The sequence below is a fragment of the Trachinotus anak genome, unplaced genomic scaffold, assembly GCF_046630095.1.
Source record: "Trachinotus anak isolate AG129_WGS33_773 ecotype Australia unplaced genomic scaffold, CSIRO_AGI_Tana_v1 ptg000024l, whole genome shotgun sequence".
Classification (NCBI taxonomy): Eukaryota; Metazoa; Chordata; class Actinopteri; order Carangiformes; family Carangidae; genus Trachinotus; species Trachinotus anak.
Window position 1 is genome coordinate 7,492,838 of NW_027273875.1, and position 20,428 is coordinate 7,513,265.

General features: G+C 38.8%; 2 protein-coding genes and 1 long non-coding RNA gene across 12 annotated transcripts in view; 2 read left to right on the forward strand and 1 right to left on the reverse strand.

Annotated features, from left to right (window-relative positions):
* The window catches only part of phldb1a (pleckstrin homology-like domain, family B, member 1a), a 31,487-nt gene extending 22,411 nt beyond the window's left edge, over positions 1-9,076 (forward strand). For all 10 annotated transcript variants that reach the window (XM_071461049.1, XM_071461050.1, XM_071461046.1 and 7 more), the window contains 6 exons: positions 236-380; positions 724-814; positions 2,110-2,256; positions 3,461-3,680; positions 7,281-7,366; positions 8,066-9,076. In XM_071461049.1, coding sequence (XP_071317150.1) covers positions 236-380; positions 724-814; positions 2,110-2,256; positions 3,461-3,680; positions 7,281-7,366; positions 8,066-8,206 — 830 coding nt within the window. In that variant the 3' untranslated portion in view covers positions 8,207-9,076. The remainder of the gene's footprint in view (positions 1-235; positions 381-723; positions 815-2,109; positions 2,257-3,460; positions 3,681-7,280; positions 7,367-8,065) is intronic.
* LOC139607830 (uncharacterized) lies at positions 374-15,274 on the reverse strand. The gene is made up of 3 exons (XR_011684901.1): positions 15,152-15,274; positions 2,015-2,211; positions 374-726 (listed from the first exon to the last, which is right to left on the reverse strand). It is a non-coding gene; the product is annotated as an uncharacterized lncRNA (long non-coding RNA).
* On the forward strand, positions 15,272-20,351 carry atf5a (activating transcription factor 5a). Its single transcript, XM_071461065.1, has 4 exons — positions 15,272-15,489; positions 16,380-16,628; positions 16,950-18,138; positions 18,229-20,351. Exons 2-4 carry the CDS (start codon positions 16,487-16,489, stop codon positions 18,413-18,415), a joined length of 1,518 nt encoding a protein of 505 aa, XP_071317166.1. The 5' UTR covers positions 15,272-15,489; positions 16,380-16,486; the 3' UTR covers positions 18,416-20,351.
* The last annotated feature ends 77 nt before the right edge of the window (positions 20,352-20,428 follow it).

Sequence of the window (20,428 nt, forward strand, 5' to 3'; positions counted from 1 at the left end):
GAGTCTTCCAGCCCCATCTTACCTATTTATCACTGGTGGCTTTTACCTGATAGATAGATAGATAGATAGATAGATAGATAGATAGATAGATAGATAGATAGATAGATAGATAGATAGATAGATAGATAGATAGATAGATGTGATTATAATCAGTTAGTAGCAATGACTTGTCACTATCAGCAGAGGGCACTGTGAGTCTGTGACAGCTGTCTCTACACCCTCTCCGCTTGCACAGATGTGTCTCCCACTGTTCATCACTCCATCCTGCATCATCAGTCGCCACCGAGTGGAAACCAGGCGTACGACACCCTGAGCCTGGAAAGCTCAGACAGCATGGAGACCAGTGTCTCCACTGGCAACTCCGCATGTACCCCAGAAAGGTGAGAGACTGGAAAATGAGCAGTTGGCTCTGTTTCCATGGGAACACTCAAGTCTGCCCCGTCTCCCAGGAGAAGGGTCACTGCGCTTTGTTCCAGTGACATCATGTTTTGTTACATGTCTGCTCCCGTGACTACCAGTACACTGGCTGTTGCCATGCCAACCTCTTGAAGTTTTCACAGTGTTTTCGTGAAGTTCAAAGACTCAGTTTAGCGGTGTTCATGAGGAAACCTTTGTCTTTGTCTTCTTGCGGTGTTTGGTTTCCAGGCATGTCTGTTTACTTTTTTCAACCCAAGCCTTGTCGTAGCTGTGTCATCAGACGCTCCTTCCCTCTGTGTGTTGTAGCGCCTGTGGGTTAGAGGCCCAGAGGATAGAAGAGATGGAGAAGATGCTGAAAGAGGCGCAGCAGGAGAAAGCCAGACTGATTGAGAACCGAGTGAGTTCCCAGCTTTGGTGCCGCAGAGTTTTGACATGAACGCTGCGTCCTAACATGACATGACTGAATAACAGTTGTCCCAAACTTCATCTTCTTCAAGGTCATTTAAAGTTTCAGCTAGAGCTGCAATGATTAGTTGATTAATCAATTAGTCGATCAACAGAAAGTTAATTGGCAACTTTTTTGATAATTGATTGTTTTAGTAATTTTGAGACAAAAATGCCAAAACAACTGAACTAATTTGACCAATTTGATTCGGTCAAATAAAACAAGCAATCTGAATCTCAGGGATTTGTCACTATTTTTTTAACATTTTATAAATAAAATGATTATTTGATTGGTCATGAAAATAACCGGCAGTTATGATAATTAAAGTAATTGATAGTTGCAGCCGTAGGCCAACTGGTAAAACTGAAGTTACCTCCTCAGCTCAGTTAGTAGAATATATACTGTTCTCAGCAGTGAGCATGAGATGGATTGGTACTTTTTAGTTTTTTGTTTTTTTTATATTTACACATTTGGTTGCAGGAGTTAGGGCTGGGTGATATGGATAAAATTAAAATAAAAAATATAAGATTATTATATTATATATATTATTATAACATATCGACATCTCTGGCTATATATCACAACATGACAAATGTATGCAAATCATATATGGAATAATCAAATTGATGTGCAATGGACTGAATTCTTATTTCTTCCACTGTTGTCACTGTTGTCAGAAAAACAAAACCCTCTTCCCAAATGTAATAAAAGATAACTTAATTAATTAAAACACCTAGTTGTTTGTTTTTAATTACAATTTATGTGAAATAATTAATCTGAAATATAGATTTTATAAAACACATATAATCACCAAACAAGTCAGTTCCACTGAAAGTCGATAAACCGTAACTTTGAATTATTGCATAAAAGTCTCATATTGCTAAAAGTATATGTGTTTCATTGTCAAAGTGATCAGGGTGGTGAAATGAAGCTGTAAGCTGTTGTTTACCTTTGTATAAATTTCTACATGTTGAAACAAAGTAGACCTGTATGCAAGTGTCTGAAAGCTGCAAAGGATCATTTTACATCAGCAAAGCTTACCCTTCTATACACAGACTTAAGGGATATATTTAACAAAACCCTGGATTGGGACTTGAATTCTCATGTGCCTCTTCTGATAGTCATCCACTTTGTATCGCAATATTTGCCTACCATTAAGATATCCTCCCTGTCTCCTTGTTCCCCCTGCTGTTTTTTTCTTCACTTCTCTCCATCTGTTCCTCTGTCTCCTCTCCCGACGCTCCCAGGAGAGGGAGGTGCAGGCTCGGCGGCAGATGTTAGAGGAGGAGCGGAGGAGGCGAGAGGAGGCCGAGAGGAGGCTTCAGGACGAGACGGCCCACAGGCAGAGGCTGGTGGAGGAGGAGGTGAAGATGAGAGAGAAACACTTCTCCCAGGTCAGTGGAGCAGCGGGAGGAGACGGCGGCGGGAAGCAGAGAGAAGAGGGGAGGGAGGGAGGGAGACTTAGGGGAGAGGATGAGAGGCGAGACACTAAAGAGAGGCTGGGTATATGGGAAGATCAAAGGTTGTCAGGGAAGGGAGAGAATGGAGGGGAGGGAGGAGAGAGTGAAAGAAAGAACAGAGAGTAAAATGGATGGGGATGGAGGGAGTGAAAAACAATATAATATACACATAATTCAAGCTTTAATCTTGGCTGATTATGTTCAGTTACTGGCTTCTGTTGTGAGAGTGCAAGTAAACAAATATGCTCAAAAACAAATGCACCTAGCTAAGCTTATTCAGACTTTTATTTCAACAATAAGTCAAATGACTTTGTCGAATGTTAAAATTGCTGCTCGTAGTGATGAACCCACAGACTATTATCACCTGACTTTACAGTTCACCTCAGCTCAGCAGAGCTTTTCAGTGTCTTTCAGCTCATGTTTTGGTTTCGTGGCCCTGAACTTTATTGTTTTTGTTCACTCTCACCGCTCCCACCTGCGCCAATTTCAAACGAAGCAGGCAGCTGTTTTCAGCAAGAAAGCTCTGGTAAACCCACAGTACAGTAGCACCTAACGCCATAAAGCAAAGTCAGGGACTAGGCTACATATAGTTAAGTATTCAGCTGATAAAGAGATAGATATTCCCCTCAGTAGTTGATAGATACTCTAAAAATAGAGTGAATATTGGGCCAGACACATGACTCCAAATGAATGCTAATGTATCTGTCTGTATCTGCAGGGTGTGTACATAGACAACTGTTTGCTATCAAGTTCACCCTATCAGCTTAAAAGATAATATGTCAGTATTACACCAAGTGGCCAAAATATATTTTAAAGCAAGTTGAAGTCACAAAAATGTAGACTTTAATCTGACTGCTTCGAGTCCTCTGAACCTAAAGACTTGATTTGACGTGAGACTTGAAAGCAGAAGCCTCTCTTTGAATACTTTATTAGACGGCCTAGGAATTGAAAGGACTCCATGCAATGTTCTATACCATTTAATGACCTGGAACACCTTGACTTCTAATTTGAGCTCTAAAGTCTTGGGACATGACCTGTACTTGCCCCAAAAGACTTTCAATCAGCTCTGCTAATCACTCCCACATCTCACACTATTTAATAGGCAGAATTAAAGCAAAAGGAAACATTTTCTTCACAGGCCCGTCCAATGACGCGCTATCTGCCCAACCGTAAGGAGGAGTTTGACCTGCGTGCCCATGTAGAGTCGTCCGGCCACAGCATAGATACCTGCCCCTACGTCATCCTCACAGAGAAGATGTGCAAGGGCCACCTGGTGAAGATGGGTGGCAAAATCAAATCGTGGAAGAAACGCTGGTTCGTTTTTGACCGTCTCAAGAGGAACTTCTGTTATTACGTGGGTGAGGATATAATGCCATTTCATCTATGAAATGAGGGTATATTTGTTTAAATATTATGGCTAATTTGTTAGTTGAGCTCACACTGATATCAAGATCTCTGTAACAAGAGGGGGGGATATAATACTGGAAACCAGTGCACAGGACTTTTTAAAGTTAAGCTATCCTGTGATCTGGTGCCACAACTATATAACATAACTATATCTGAATATGTGACTGATATGTCACTGAGGTGAGGACCTGGTGAGGAGAAATCAAGCAACTATAGTTAAAAACACCTGCTGGTTTCAATCTCACAGGTTCTTCATTAGGGCGGAAATAAAACCAGAATCACTAAATCTAAATAGGCAAAACACTTGAAATTACAGAAATCACAGCTATCACAATGACATCAAAATTCTCATATCCTAAAAACAAGACAGAATTAATAACAGAACAAATCATACCAATCAGAATGACGCAGTCCCATCAATGGGTACAATTCATTTTCATTGTTCATTCATGTTCATTTTAAAGATTCACAATCTATTTCCTCATTCAACACTGGATATACTAAGGCATCAAATTAAAAAAGCTAATAGTTTTATGTCTGAAGCAGTTTTTTTAGGTAGTCACCCTCTCTGATTGACTGTTAAACACACACTAAACCACCTGCCCTCTGAAGACTGTCATAACACGCAGGATGTTCAGCAAAGTGAGTGAGAGTGGATGAGTAAGAGTCTTTTGGTGTCTCTTGTATAGAAACATTTACACGGACATGTGGGGCATGTGGTGTGAAAATGAATGGTTTGTTTTTGTATGTTTTGTATGTATCTTTAAGTCTGAAGAATCCTTGTCTCTGATAGTAGGGGCACACCTGTGGGATAATTTGGTTTGGAAAAGCCTTTCCTAAACATTGTTACTCATTTATTGATCCTGTTTACTGTAACACATCACTACATACAGTACGTACCAGAACTCATCTTGCTTGTCAGATCTGTCCAGAAAAGTGGTGTTATGGTGAGACTACGGTGTCTCCCTCCCTCTCTCCCTCCCTCCCCTCCTCTCTATGGTGTACTATTAAAGTGCATTTCAGAATCTGCAAATCTGCAATACCACATGAAGAGCAGCTTAATAAAAAACATCCCTCCATCCTCCCTCATGCCCTTGAGGCCTAAAAGTCACACCCTATGTTTCATATTACTCAATACTCTCTGCACCAACTGGACTTCACAGGATGAAGGATGAATAGCATCGTTTTAGTGAACTTTTTTAGATTCCCTATAAAGGAAGTTATATAAAGTTCCGCTTGGACTGGTTTTTTCAATTCACAACTCTGGCTTCGGTTACAGAAAAGGTTTCATATTAATGTGATCAAACCAATTTCCTCACAACAATTGACTCATATTTATGAATTTCATGTCGAAAAGTTCCCTGCTGTACATGAGACCTGACTTATTCAGTCCATCTGACAGCAGTGCTGTGGCTCTTCTGAGGAACGTGCCCTTCGCTCTCTTTGCTGTGTCTGTCCCAGCCACCGTTTATTATCAGGAACCGAACAGTGATTAAAGCTGCACAAAGTTGAATTTCCCGCCTCGTTGTTGTGTGTGAAAACTGAAGTCAGTTGGTAATTCACGTCTGTCAGACCGTCCCCACCCTTTGTAATGAGAACAGTTAGTTTTCTTAAGAATTCAGGAGCGTGTTTTGAGACATTATTTTACAATCAAGTTCAAAATACAATCCAAGTATATTTTCATTACCGACGCCCCTGTTCTCTTTGCTCCTCTCTCTCCACTCACTTGCCTAGCCTTTTCACCCCCTCACTCCTGACGAAGATGATGGTGATGATGGTGATGAAATAAGATGCAATACTTTCTCTAGATGTGTTTTTCTTGGGGAGGAGGCTAGCTCCTGGCTTGTTCGTGACTAATAAAACGAAACTCACATTTCAAAAACATTTATCTCATTACTAAGCAGATTTGACTTATGGAAAAGAGAGAGTAGGGGAAAGTGTCGGACGTATTTCAAACGACAGCTTTTAATTGTTGCTGGATGTTTGTTTCTCAACCGGGGTCTCCAGCATGCACGGAAGAGACAAAAAGAAAAGACCACTGTTTATTTGAACAAGACTTGAATCCAGAAACTCTTTTAAACAGATTTCATTTGTAGAAAATTGATCTTAGACGAGAGGAAAGTCTCCTTCACACTTCTATTCCTATAGTTTAGCCTCAAACTAGAAAAACCCATCAGTCCAGTGACGGCGTCCGATGAGCTGCGTCTGCAGAAACATAACTACCAAACTCTTCAGTATGGAGTAATTTTAAACTGCTTAAAGGTATGCTGTGAATAAAGAACTCCCGAGGACTGGACAGAAGATCTGACCTGCTTTAAGGGAAACTGGTAGATCAAATCTTATATTCAAAAGAGGCATTTCTTTTTAAGATTTACAAAAGATCTCAACCTCGCCAGCAGGGAAAAAAAAAAAAAAACACAGAGACAATCCAGAGAGTACGACTGAAGAAAACAAGTCAAATTAATAGGATGGTAAAGACTTCAGGCATAGCTTGAAATAGACTTGCACTTTTAATTAACTTTTACTCTCAGTGCTGCTCATACCTATTCATGGATTATGTGTTGCTGGGAAAAAGAGTTAACACCTTTCTCCCTTAAAACTGTATGTGGCTTCTCCATCTACATTTCAGTTATTGTTCCAATGCAACTATTTATTATTACTACTGCTATTTGGGGGGGGGGGGGGGGGGGGGGGCTAGAAAGACTAAGAAAAATAATAATTTTAGATTTTAGATAACATTAAATAAAATATATTCATCTACAAAAGCAATTAAGATCAAATAATCTTCATCTGTTCAAATACATCTGAATTCCTCTGTCCCTGTGGCAAGTGCCTAGTTTCATCATAAAAGTTAAAAATAGTGCTGGGCAATCACATGTCAAAGAAGATGAGTGCTGATGATGATTTTAAAATGATGCCAATATAATGGACTTGATATGAGCTTGGAAATGATTTTTTATGTCGTTTTTTTTTACATATCAGTTTTATATATAATCTGGATAAATGACCAGATTATACGACTTTTATGTCCCCTAGGTTTGCATTCTCTATGTGCACTGTTTGTCATGAGCAGATGTTCCAGCAGGACACCCATAAACATATTCTTCTCACCTTATGCTTTTTTTTTACCTGTTTAGAGTCGCACCTTAAAACAAAAGTTATTCCTGTGCCTAGTTCTCATTTCTTTTCTTTTTTTTTTGTGTTGACATATTTATGTTATTCTGTAGGTTTTTAGCTGTTTAAGCTGTTACAGTCATCTATCTAGGACTGTGAGATTATTTTTCATTACCCTTAAAATGAAATTTACTTGAAATAGAGGATGTTTTGGACAGAATGTTTGTATGTATATATATATATATATATATATAAAACAAAAGGAAGACTCTGACAATCAGTCTACTATTACTTCACCAAAAACAAACATGAAATGTGTCCCCACATCACTGGCTGGTTGTACTGTCTGCTGCTCGGACTGGCAGAGGTCTTGCATCAGTACAAGACGTAATGTAATGTATCTTAATATATTTTTTTTCTTCTTTTTCTCCTCTCAGACAAGCATGAGACCAAGCTGAAAGGGCTCATTTACTTTCAGGCGATTGAAGAGGTTTATTATGATCACCTACGCAGTGCCACCAAGGTAAACACTCTTTATTCATTACCTTCAATTCATTATTCAACTATTTTATAATGCTCAGTTTTAAATTTAGCTGTAGACTTCAATGGAATAAAATCTGAAGGGTTCCAATTCAAAATGGTATTTATTCAAATTGTAAAAAAAAAAAAGTTCAATATTTTAAAATCACAGATGACTTTAAAATCAAAACCATCATTTATGGCCATGGACCAGCTCTAAGTTTAACAATGTATATCAATAATTTGGCTTTTTATCAAAATGGTACATATACTCATTTTAGAATAAAACAACATTTCTTGAGTCAACATTTGAACAGTGAAATTATCAGAATTTTGGCTTTTTGTGACCAGCAATCAAATGCTTGTGACTGTGTGTCAGTGGTTCATAAAAACAGGGATGTTTTCAATAGGGAGATTGTTTACAGGCACAGAAATGATCCATATTAGACTGGATTAAGTTGATTTTGCTATTTGTTAACTTCAATAAATTAGTTACCTCAACTTAAAAAAGTGTGAGGTGTTACTAATTTGTTAATACAAATTTGAGAGAGACTACTGGACCTAATTGTGTTTTAACTGGTAGTCTACACTATTATATTTTCTGTTGTTCAGACAAATGTCTCTGAGGAATAAGATGCAACAGGTGCAGCTCCCTGTCTTTCTTTGGTGTAAAAAATCTCCCTCTCTCGGCACGATCCTCCAGAGTCCCAACCCATCTTTGACCTTCTGTGTGAAAACCCACGACCGGCTCTATTACATGGTGGCCCCGTCCCCGGAGGCCATGAGGATCTGGATGGATGTCATAGTAACAGGTGCCGAGGGCTACACACAGTTCATGAGCTGAGGGACCACTGGGCGACAGATTTGGAGGATGATGGAGACTGAGCGAGCACCCAGACACCTGCAAGCCAACCTGAGCTGCTCCCTGCTGGAGCTGGAGCTGACATGGATGATACGTGGACTGATGATGTGTAACACATGGACATCTGAAGAGATGAAAAAAATCTGGTGCTCTCATAAAAAGCCTGATGCCTTTTGAACAAATGAGGGCTAAGTCATGAAACAGGCGTATTTTTGAAAGAATTTATGAGTTGTATTTAAGAAGGAAAATAGTTTGAGCAACCTGCCATTGGATCTATGAAGGGAGCTTTATGGAGACAAAACTAAATCTAAACACACTCTGTTACCAAAATAGTATTGTTGATAATTACAATATAATTTTTTGAGGTTTTACGAGGAACACTTTGAAGATTTCTTGCTTCATATAAGCTCAAACTGTTTACACCTCTGAAGCCGATCTATGCATGCAGTGTTATCACTCTAACTGATGCCTTTTTTCCCCCTTTTTGATACATTTGTACTTTTCCCGTGAGTTTGTTAACCTTTCTCAGATTAAAAAAATGAATCTTTTAATATTTTAAAAGACTAAAAAGTAAATGAATTTTAGTAGAACATATTCTAAATCATTTTAAGAGTCATATATTACACAGTATTGTTGCCAAATATGTTATGTAATGCTTTTTCAGATTTTTACAATACAAATTTTAATACCACTTCAGATAAATAATACAGCATTTATTTATGTATTTTACAAATTACATATCAAAGAAAACATTCTATTAGCATTTTAACAAAATTCATAAATGACAGTCCTATAGTGATACTGTAAAACTACTGTGTATATCTAATAAATAAAAATATATCATGCATCTGATGGTTTGTTTGTCTGATAAACTAATTTGTTCCTGACAAACTGAACAAAAACTGAACAAATTCAGCAACAAACCAGTTCTTGCTTCGTTAATTAGTGTCTCTCACAAACAAGTCCTTAATTACCAGCTTTCTTTAAATAACCTCATACGCTCTAATGAGCTACTAGCATTCATATTTAATTGAGAGCACACAATAGGTGTTCCCTTTAAGGCTGCAACTTCTTTATTTGCATATCAATATTCAGGTGGTTTAATTAGTTAATTGGCTCATTAACTCTCATTATCTACAAATGTTGTTCTAGAAATACTGAAATCACACCTCATATACTGTATGTATTTCTGACTCAGTGTACTTAATTATATGGTTTACCCTGAACTAGGCAGGCCACATAAAAATAAAAAACATGAAGTCAAATTACATGCAACTTAACATGCATGATTCAACATTGAGAAATCTGACATCATGCATTAAAAAAAAACAAAATCTCATGAAGAAGAGGTCTCAAAGTTTCCACAAACAAGTTCTTGCATGAATTGCTCGATAAAAAATAAATTCACAGTGTTTCTCTTCTCAGTAGATAATAATGTATGACTGTGCTGTGTGATTAATTTATTGCAGGCATCGCTGGAATATTTAACAGATGCAAAGGTAATCACAGAAAAACACCTTGCTCCTGACAGGTACGGGTTAGATTCAGCACTTGAAATGTTAATTTTTAATTCCCTGGTTTGAAGTGAAAAACAATGTTATGTTTACTGTTATATATTAAAGCGAATATCGAATTCAGGTAGGGTTCCTACTTAAAACTCAGACACTAACTGCAGCTTCATTGACAGCATTCAAAACAACTGCGTTTCTCTGACCTTGAGAGAGATTCTCACATAACGTGCTATTCAGTATCTTTGAGTTTGTGGTGCGCCTGGCTGAATAATAAACAGATCTTTAAGAAGGCATGGTGAGCTCATTACCACAGTGATGAGCCTGAGTGACACCCAGCCTTATTGTTGGTGAAATATTAATGAGCCAAGGGTGATCTCTCCTCACTTTCACACATGCAGACTGGCCTTTTCTCCAGGCCTTCAGCGCACAAGTAAGATAGTGAGACTGTGAATTAGTAAAGGTCTCACATGATTTTGTCAGTATTAATGGGAGATATTAACCTTGTCTGAAAACAACCTCAAACATTCTGATGAAATAGAGATATCTCTGTGCTCAGAGGGCAAGTTCACAGCATCACCTGTCAAAGACTTCCACTCCCACATCCTTCACTACGTTTCACTACAGACACTTGTAATTTTATAAGTTCTCATATCCACATGTGAGTTCAGAGTAATTTAGCAGATTAAAGAGAAAAATCTTCTGCCCAACCCTGAATATTCCCACACACACACACACACACACACACACACACACACACACACACACGTTCAGACATAGCAGATGAAAGCATCTAAACGAATTTAAATGCATCTGATACACCAGTGAACGTTCCCCTCTTAATGTGTACCGCTTTGAACAAATCATCCTCACCCTCTTTGAAGAGAATATAAAATGACAGTCATTAATTTAAAATAGGGTACATGATATACAGATCATTAAATTGCAATAAAAGAAACATGTTTTTGGGCATTGTGGCAAGCACAACAATGATATCTGAAAAATATCCAGGGGGGAAAAGTGCCAGCGTTGACCTAATGAGGCCAACAAAAACATAGACTGTAAATACCACAGCTGCACCCGAGCGTGAGATATTATTCTTTTGATTTCATTGACTACCAGCCATGAAAGCGAAGAGCTTACCATTTTCATTGCAGTGTGAAAACTTCAGAGCAACTTGTTGTATGTATTTAGCTCAACTACTACCCACCCAATTCTTAGATAGTGTCATATTTTTCAAACTATAAATATACTTACACAATGCATATACAATTAAGTAAATGTATCATGCAAAGACAAGTTCATCTCAACCTCTATTTGAACATTGTTGTCTGCTACATGATCATTTTGGGAAACATTATTGGGGTACCATGGCCTTGACCTTTGCCCCCTGTAAATTTGTTTGCTTGTAAATTCAGTGATGTAGGATCTAGATTTAGAGCTGACACTTGGAATAAAAGCATCACCAACATGACTAAAATATAATGTGATAATGAACTGATGAATGATGAGGAGTAAAAATATTGCGCTTTTCTACACAATTGCCTAACTTAAACAGATGAATTAGATTTAATTTCATTTAATATATATATCTAAATTTATATGTAATTCAATGTACAATTTAAAGTTCACTGTCAACATAAAATAAAGTTGAGTGACAGTTAAATTAAGTTCTGATGAGTGTATTGTATAGATTTTGAGTATGAAGCATATGGTCCGAACGGACATGTTTAAAGCTCGAAAAGGTGGAAGACATTGAGCCTCCGGGGTTTAAATGGCTCCGCAGAGCAGCATGACACAGCCTGAGTGCTGTGAATGACACTGAGGAACCATGTGGGACTTGTTTGCCATGTTTGCCTAAAGAGCTAAAATGTTGAAAAGCACAAGTGAGACACGAACAGAAAATCCGAGTAAAGATCTGTGACGCTAGATTATTATTTTTACAGACAACCCTAGCTATTCTGTTGTTTATAATTAGGTTCTGTTTTTCTTCACTTCATCTGGAATTTCTGTTAATTCTATAACTTTTTTTATGGGTTTTACGATAACACTTACATTTCCATCCACAATATGTCTCAATCTATCTACTGCTGATATTGAAGTGAACTACAGTATAGATTTTAACTACAGTACAGGCTGTGCTTTGTATGTGATGCGCAGCCGTCTTTCAAGATGCATGTAGATGTTAGAGCTAGTTAGGAGTGATCTCTAAAAGCTGTGACATCCCAAAGGAGGACAAAACAGACGCTGTGGTCCTTTACATCAAACATCTCTAATTTACCATAAAGTCCTTGAGGAATAGTAAATAAACACAACCATGTGACTGACTGATTCAGATCAGTCAAGGCTGAATGCAAATGAAGTTAGCCTGCATGGTTTAAACATGCATGAATGTAAAATCATAGTATGTTTGTCACTTTTCTGAGACTTGATTAATACTTTTCATGCCAAACATAGAAACAAATGAGAAAGATTTGTAGGCTGAACACACAGAAAAACAACCACAAATCCCCTCTGAGAGGTTTCCATTCACAAGTTGTAACTGAATTCCATGTTTTCCTCATATGTTCAAAGAGGGGCAAAAGTTGAGGACAATAAATTCTGAGGGAGATGATGATGAAATGATGGTGTAACCCTTACTAACGTGCCATACGTGCACTTGGCATGCAGCATTGACTTTTCTGACTTCTCGGCTCATACACAATATTCAGACAATGAATATGGGTGTCATTTGATGGACAGCCTTCTTTTGTTGTAGAAAAGTGATAATAAACACCTCAAATATCTTTGAGGTTCAGCTTCACCCAAAGTCATTTATGTCATCTAACGCCCTTCACTTATTTCAGTTATTAAGTTTGGTTGTGTTGTTTCAACAACTTGGAAAATTTAGATATCCTGATTTTGCAGTGAGACACTATGCCCACTGGATTATCTAAAGCAAGAACGAGAATTGATGTGTAATTAACTCATTTTAAATCTTTTCCTATATGATGATAAAGGAAATTGTACTTAATAGTGGGAACAACGGGGAAAGGAAGCAGTAGTGTCACAAGCAGCGCCTCGGACTTCTCTCATGAACCGCAAACAGGAAGCCCTCAGTGGACCAATTAATACAGACAGAGAGAGCAGTCAGCGATTTCCTGGGAGACCCTGCAACTTCACCAGCTACTACTGTTTCAATCTGGTCTCCATTACGACCACATTTATCTGGATTGCATCAGGTTGCCTTTCTACAAATCTCTAAAAGCGCCACTCATATGGTAGCTATCACACAGTGGGCAATTTGCTGAATACCCCTCTGTGACTGGGGTTGTCCCTTTAAATGACTCAGATTAACATAGATGGACTTGTGTATATTAGAAACCTACACAGAACATTTCACTCAGTTTCAATGTAATCTACAGATACTGAGTTTCTGTAGATTAACTCGGTTCAAAGGATGTGTTTCACTTGTGTGAAAACAACTCCCCTATAGTTACTCTGGATAATGTGATTATGGGAAATCAATGCAAGTTAGATGTTTTCTGACTTTCAGTCAATACACAGACATGTTGCTCAGTGGACAAATCTATTAGAGGCTAGCTGCTAGTGTCCCGTCAATATGCAAATTCAGCAGAACTGGAAATAAGTCTATTGGTTTTGGCAAAATGATAATGTCACAGCCATGCAACTCAGCAAATGAGATGGTGTAATGGATGGGCGGGGAGGGGTGCAGAAACAGAGGTGAGATGGGAGAAAAACAGTAGGTACAGAGAGAGAGAGACAGAAAGAGAGAGAGAAAGAGAGAGAGACAGAGAGAGAGAGAGAGAGAGATGCAAATCCCATGGCAACAGCAACCAGAAAACAAGTCTAAAATAGGGGGCAGTGTCCGCTATTACTATAGCAACAGGAGAACAGCTCATTCAGTCAGCTTCGGGATTTGCTGAAAGGAGAAAAACAAAGCTTTATTCCTCACATAATTGTTACTGACAGTCATTACCAGTAAATTAATTTGGTTCTGACAGCTGTGTCTCACTAAATTAGCTATGAAAATAAGGATTCTCAAAATGTATTTGGATAAAAGTCAACAACGCAGAGCGAAGAATTTATCGTCCATTATGCACTGACTCGCTTTCATTTCATCAAAAAATGTCAACTATTGATTAAATAAATCAAAAAATAGAAATGAAATCATGATATGGCATAATTACAATAGATTAACTGCAAAATAATACCAGATTCTATGCCTATGATGGCAACTTGGATTCATCTTATAGAATATCTTTTCAATCAAAACACTGCTGCAAAACTGAGTCAAACAATAATGACATTTAGAATTTTTTTCTAAATTTTTTTCAGGACCTCAATGCCACAAGCTGTTAAACGAACGAGCTGTTAAATTGTAACACAAAATATCATAAAGCTTTTCTCAGATTTAAAAACTGCAGCACTAATCTCCACACCCGGTTTGTTTACCTGAGACATGTGCACAGCCTGCACTGCAGGAAAAAAAAAAAAAAAAAAGATAACACAGCGATGCTTTGCCTTGCCTACCATTGACCAATCAAATTTCACATCGACCCGAATCGAGCCAATGACAGCGCGACAGTCTGAGCAGGCGCAGCCAATCGCTCTGAGTGTGGACCACTGATGCAACGGAGATGCAATAGGCTTCTACTCAACAACAAAGTGCGCTGTGAATCAAATAGTCCCCCTCCAAAACAATGCCATGCCTCGCCTCGTTGTACAGTACAGTCTCCGAACTGTAGTGGTGTGTGTCTGAAAGCCGTGTTCACGTAAATCAAGCCTCTCAGCAGGTTGTGGACGTTAGTTTTCAGCGCCAGTCAACGCCCCATCGAGCCCTGAAACTACCGGTCCTGCCCCGTCTCCCCTGGCAACAGTGGGCCATAAGAAAAACAATGACACGGTGTAACGCGTTGGAGTAATGTGATTACTTTTGGATTACTACTAGAGTTAACCACACTAAAACGAGCCGGAACCACTTATTATTCACCCCCAGTTAGAGTTCACTGTTCCGTTTACTGATTGACAGTGAATTGGTCATATGTCAAACGTCCTCCCGTAAGTTTTCACAAAAAAACAAAACAAACAAACAAAAAAAACTGTTATCTTCTCTCACTGTCATCTTCCCTCTCCATGGAAACGGAACAGCTGTATGCGATAATGCATGCTATCGGCTGTATACATTTACTTCCGCGATAGCATGTAATTAACGTCACCTTTGCTCCTTTCTATCTACTTTTTTTTTTTTTTTTTTTGGAACATGTTTACTTTTTATTCAACACGACCGAGGTTTTTGAATTTGACAGAATTTCGTGGCTGCATTACAACAGTAATTCAAAAACTTGCAAATCATCGGAACGGAAAACATGAAGTGATGCTATCACTGTTTAGAAAGAAGCGTGAAGGAGTAACTCACTTCTTTCACACCGGAGCCGAGCAGCGAGTTTGTGGGACGTCCATCGACGAGACGCGGAGGGAGGGGGCGGAGGGATCTGCGCCGAGCGGCACGGTCGCTCCTGGTGACGCAGTTGGTTGCTAGGTGTGAATGAACTGATGCTTTCTCACAATTAAGCCGCTCCTCAGTTTACAGGTCGACCACAACAAAGCAACAACTCGGTCTTTTGCGCTGTCCCGGATATTCCGAGCTAAAATATGGCTTTTTAAATTCGTGAAGCTGTTGGACCCGAAAATAAGTCGTGCTTTGCTCTAGCAACGCACCCCCAAGTGCTCTACAATTTTTTCTGCAAGAATGGAGTAAGTCATTGTTACAGTTATCACTTTGTTGTTTCTGGTCTGTACTTTGGCTGGTTCTCCTATTTTATTTTCTTTAAATAGACTATTTGCAGAAATACTCCATGCTTATTTAATGGTTTTCCCTCAGGCTATTGGCTGTTTTTTTTTTTTTTGCTTTGATGTGACAAGACAGATGTGTTACTATTTGATGGTGTGATGGTGATATATATTTCATGTAAATGTATAATCCACCAGCCTATGTAGCTACTGTAAACAGAGTATCACATTTCTGTCACTTTCAGTTTTATGTGTTGCAAGGTTTTCCACTTACATATCACATTATTGTCACCTAAACTGCTAAACGGCTTAAGTGATCAAATAGAGGTGATTAAATTAAAAGGAACATGCAATTGGAAGCAGCTGATCTTCAGTAATCCGATTTAATGATCAGGGTGTCTCTCACCTAGAGAGAAATAGTTACTCTGGTGCCTCTTGTCAACAGTTGGGCCCTTGACGGCGTCACTAGGTCCCACGTGTTTTGAGGATGTCAAGTGCATTTTGCTTTGGGGCAGTTCAAAGCCCAGAGGACACAGCTCTCACATTTGTATCACTGACTGCCAGTTCTGAGTGTTGTTTTTAGGAATAATTTATTTTCAGTTCTGTTTTAAAGCATTGGTATTTGCTGTACATGTGTGTGTGTGTTTAGGAAAGTTAATTGTCCATTGCTTAAAAATCTCATGATAATACATGAAGACTTCAGGTGATTTTTTTCATTGTAGCATCTTAATCAAAACAGACTGAGTCATGTTGAGAAAGTTGCTGAGAGCAGCAAGAGGGATTTTCAGTCTGACTGAGAAAGTTGGGTCTTTTGAGCTGCACTTGTCTAAATGCTGTTTCTGTTTACCCTCTAGGTTTCATTATGCTCACCCAGCCCTGCTCTCTGTGGCCCATCTGTCAGACCCTGCTAGCTCTCAGCATATGCTTGGACTTGGACTAAATCAAAGCACCAACAGACAAAATGATGGCAACATCAGCTCCTGTTTGGAGGACTCTTCGTGTCTGCCCGGCAGACCCCCTCGCTCTCTCTCACCCACAGGCTAACCACAGCCAATCACAGGGGTGCAGGGGGGAGGTGTCAGAGGAGAGTCAGCACTTAATTGGTGAGTTGCAGCAAGTACGCTTTTTTATATTTTTCCCCATTTCAGGTGGGCTCGGCACTGCAGCACATTCGTCCTTCTTGAACAGTAAGTAATAAACTAGCTTCGTCTAATACACTGATAAGCTGCAACTTTATTTGGAAAAAAAATTCTTGCTTTCTATTTACTATTTTCAATTAGATTATTCTGCTTTTAGAAAACTGCTAGATGCACTGTTGGATGACTTGTATTTTTAGATTTGAGTGAACGCTATTTTTTTTAGCCGTAATGTTTTTCTCCACCCGACAGCTTGTAACAACTGCAATTTTTTACCCTCCTCAATAGGTGATGGTCTCACTGACTGGATGACGGAAGAAGTGGATTTCTCCTCGTACCTCCCAAACCCCCCTTCCCCTCCCTCCTCCACCAATGCCTCCCTTCCCCCTTCACCCCTTCAGAATGATATCCAGGTGCCCTCTGACTTGGAGGTCATGACCTCCTTGCTGCAGGAGGAACTTGCCCAACTAGAGGACTACTTCCTGTCTGAACCAGTGCCAGAGAAAGGGCCGAGGCTGGGAAAATGTGACAGGGGTCCACTGCCGGTGGGTCCTCAGCCGTTCAGTCAGCTGCCATACGCATCATACTCTACATCCAACCAATCGGAATCCAGCCCACTTCTTGTTACCCTGGCAACCGGAGAACTGGACCTGCTGAGTATCTGTGGCGGGCCCATTGGGCGATCCAAAATTCCAAGACACGCCCCGTACAGCTGCAGTCGCCCCAGTGGGTGTGGTAGGAAGAGAGTTCCTGATGGTGTGAGGTTCAGTGAAGGCTATGATAACAGTTTGTTGAATTCCAAAGGAAGCAACTCAGGTAACTCAGCCGTGACCCTTACAGGTAATTACGGCTGTGTAGAAGAAGAACAGCTGGTAGGAAAAAGCTACTGTCTGGGTAGTGCAGTTGAGGTCAGAAGATGTACCGTTTTACCCAAAGAAGACAAAAATTGCTGTTTCAGTCAGGATGTTATAGGTGGTGCGAAGGTTGTTGGTGGAGGATTTGGCTTTGGTGGATCACTTGATGTCCCACACAAGAAAGAGGATTTGTTGATGTATAGCATGAGGGAGGTCAGCGGAAGTACCGGTAACAATGAGGTGCTGAACAGTATCAAAACTAGCGTGGAGGTGACAAAAGCTACTGTTTCATGGAAAGCTGAGAGCAACGAAGGTTGTTATCTTCCAACAACACCACAGCCTGAGGCCTATCATAGCTTTTTAGGCAACATCAATGAACAGGTCAAAACAGAGAGTCTACAGATAGGGCAGCATGATTTACACTGTAATTTCCTTGAGGATCAGGGTCCAGAGTGTCTTTTAATGGCTAGGGAGAGTCTGAACTTGGAGTCCTCAGGGCACAGACAAGCATGCAGGCTGAAGGAAGACCACTGTGCTATGAAATACGAAGTGGACATCAGTCCAGGTGAAGGCGGGGAACGCAAACAGAAGAAGAGAGATCAGAACAAAACTGCCGCTCACAGGCAAGCTTTAGTTTCTACCTGATGAATTGTAATTTTTGAGATGATTTCACAGGTAAAAATCTTAATTGAATCTTTCTTTTGCCTATGCAGGTATCGCCAGCGAAAAAGGGCGGAGCTAGATTCTTTGGAGGAACAGTTGCATTGCCTTGAAGGGAGGAACCGGGAGCTCCGGGACAAGGCAGAGTCTGTAGAACGTGAAATCCAGTATGTTAAAGACCTGCTGATTGAAGTTTACAAAGCCCGTAGCCAAAGGCTCAAGCAGGACACTACAGCGTAACCCCAAACTCCTGCAAGTACATATAAAGAGGGAAAATGTGAAGCTTTTTGTGTCTTTAAAGTTGTCTGGAGTTGAATGTTTAATTTTTGTTTTTTCATGGCGGGAGGGATAAATGCATGCTTTGCTAATGTGAATTATTTTTTACATTTTAAATCAACACTATCCAATGCTTCCACTGCTTTCGCACCCTAATCACTTGAGCCTGCACTGTGGCATTGCAATGCTTTAAATGACAATCATTTTAAATAGGTCTCGCACTGCGTGAATCTACAAATTGAAATAGGGTTATTTCTTATGAAGTAATGTTATTCATTCTGCAGGTTTAATCTTTTTAATAGCCTTACATTGGAATTGATGTCAGCAATAGAACTTGATGTTTTGTTTTTTTTTTTGTTTTAAACTTTTTTTTTTTCAATTACTGTGTCACCCTTTTCAGCAGCAGAAGTAGTCAAATATATCATTGGTATCAAATGCATCATTTTATTTTGAACATGTCTTTCAAACCAAATATTTTTCTAGAATAATTTCTAGTCACCCATAAACAGCAAATGATATTTCAATTGCTATAAATATTTTAAAATATAAATGTATCCACTTATACAATTGCGGAAAGAACCGCTGACATACAGAGGAGGAAAAAACTTTTTGTCAACTTTAACAAAAAATGCAACATTTTTATTATCTTAATATCTAAGATAGCATTTGATAGACTTCAGGTCTAATGCAACCAATATTATTCATCAGTTAATGGGATCTCTTTGTTAAGAGCATTTGGTTCTTTTTCTTTTTCTGTCAAGGTCAAACATCTACATTTTACCATGCTTTGTTAGAAATGTTACTTTGTCTACTATATTTACATTTGTTATATTTATCTGATATTTGGATTACAAGTGACAAATCACCTTCTTTTTTAGCAGTGGTTGCAAATATTGCCCAAATTATAGATTCTCTGAACAAAAGAGATTTAAGTTAATATTTATACTGTTTTGAAGGTGGAAACTGACATTTTATTGTTTTTGTGGCAATTTGTAAAATTTTCTTCTCTTGCGTACTGCTAATTATACAATCTCGTTTGCAGCTCAGGATATGCAATTTATCCTACAAATGCAAGTATATAATTTGTGGCAGGAGATTACAGATTTGTATAACAGCTCTTCTGTCCTACATTTTACATGGTAAAGATTTCACTGACATACAGGTTTTCCTAATGTAAAAACAATGGTTTTCCAAATGTACAAATGTTCTAACTAATGGTAGTAACTAGCAGTCTCCTTCTGCATGTTTTTCCAATAAATGTACACTTTCTCTCTCTCTCTCTCTCTCTCTCTCTCTGTAATGGCAAATTTAGGATTTCAGAAATATTTGGGGATTCTTTCTCTAATCTGCTTGTTAAGGCAATACATTTTATAGGCCTCTGGCTGATCTGCACTAATTTGTAACAACTTTTGTATATTCAGGGAGTGGAGTGTGTTAGCCTTTTCTTTGTAGAAAATTAACTTTAAAAAAAAATCTCATTAGACTATTTGTTAAGGCTTTTGCAGCGTTAGCTTCGGTGTGAGAGGACATTGTCTATTTATTTGACAGTTTTTTGTTGCTGTTCTAAAAAAAAAAAAAAACACTACTGTTACTGTTAAACATGCAAATACTGAGGATAGATTTTTTTCTATGCATATTTATTTTAAGACAATCTTGAAAATGAGCGTTGACTGATATTTATTTATATTCAATTTTTGGCAAGAAACACGTGTCACATTGTTGACCCCCCTGCGGTGTACTATCAACTCCGATTGTTAAAACCAAAAATGTGTAATGACAATATAATTTAAAAGCACATTATACTGGTTTGTAATGACAAGTTCATTTAATCATATATGCATATTTCCTTTGCGTGTCGTCAACTTTTTTTTCCATTTCAAAATAAAATGTCATCAACTCAGCCTACTGCGTTTCAGAGCTTTTCTTTCTTTCAGAGCCGGCCGACACACAGGGAAATGATCTGTGCCTGCACCGACT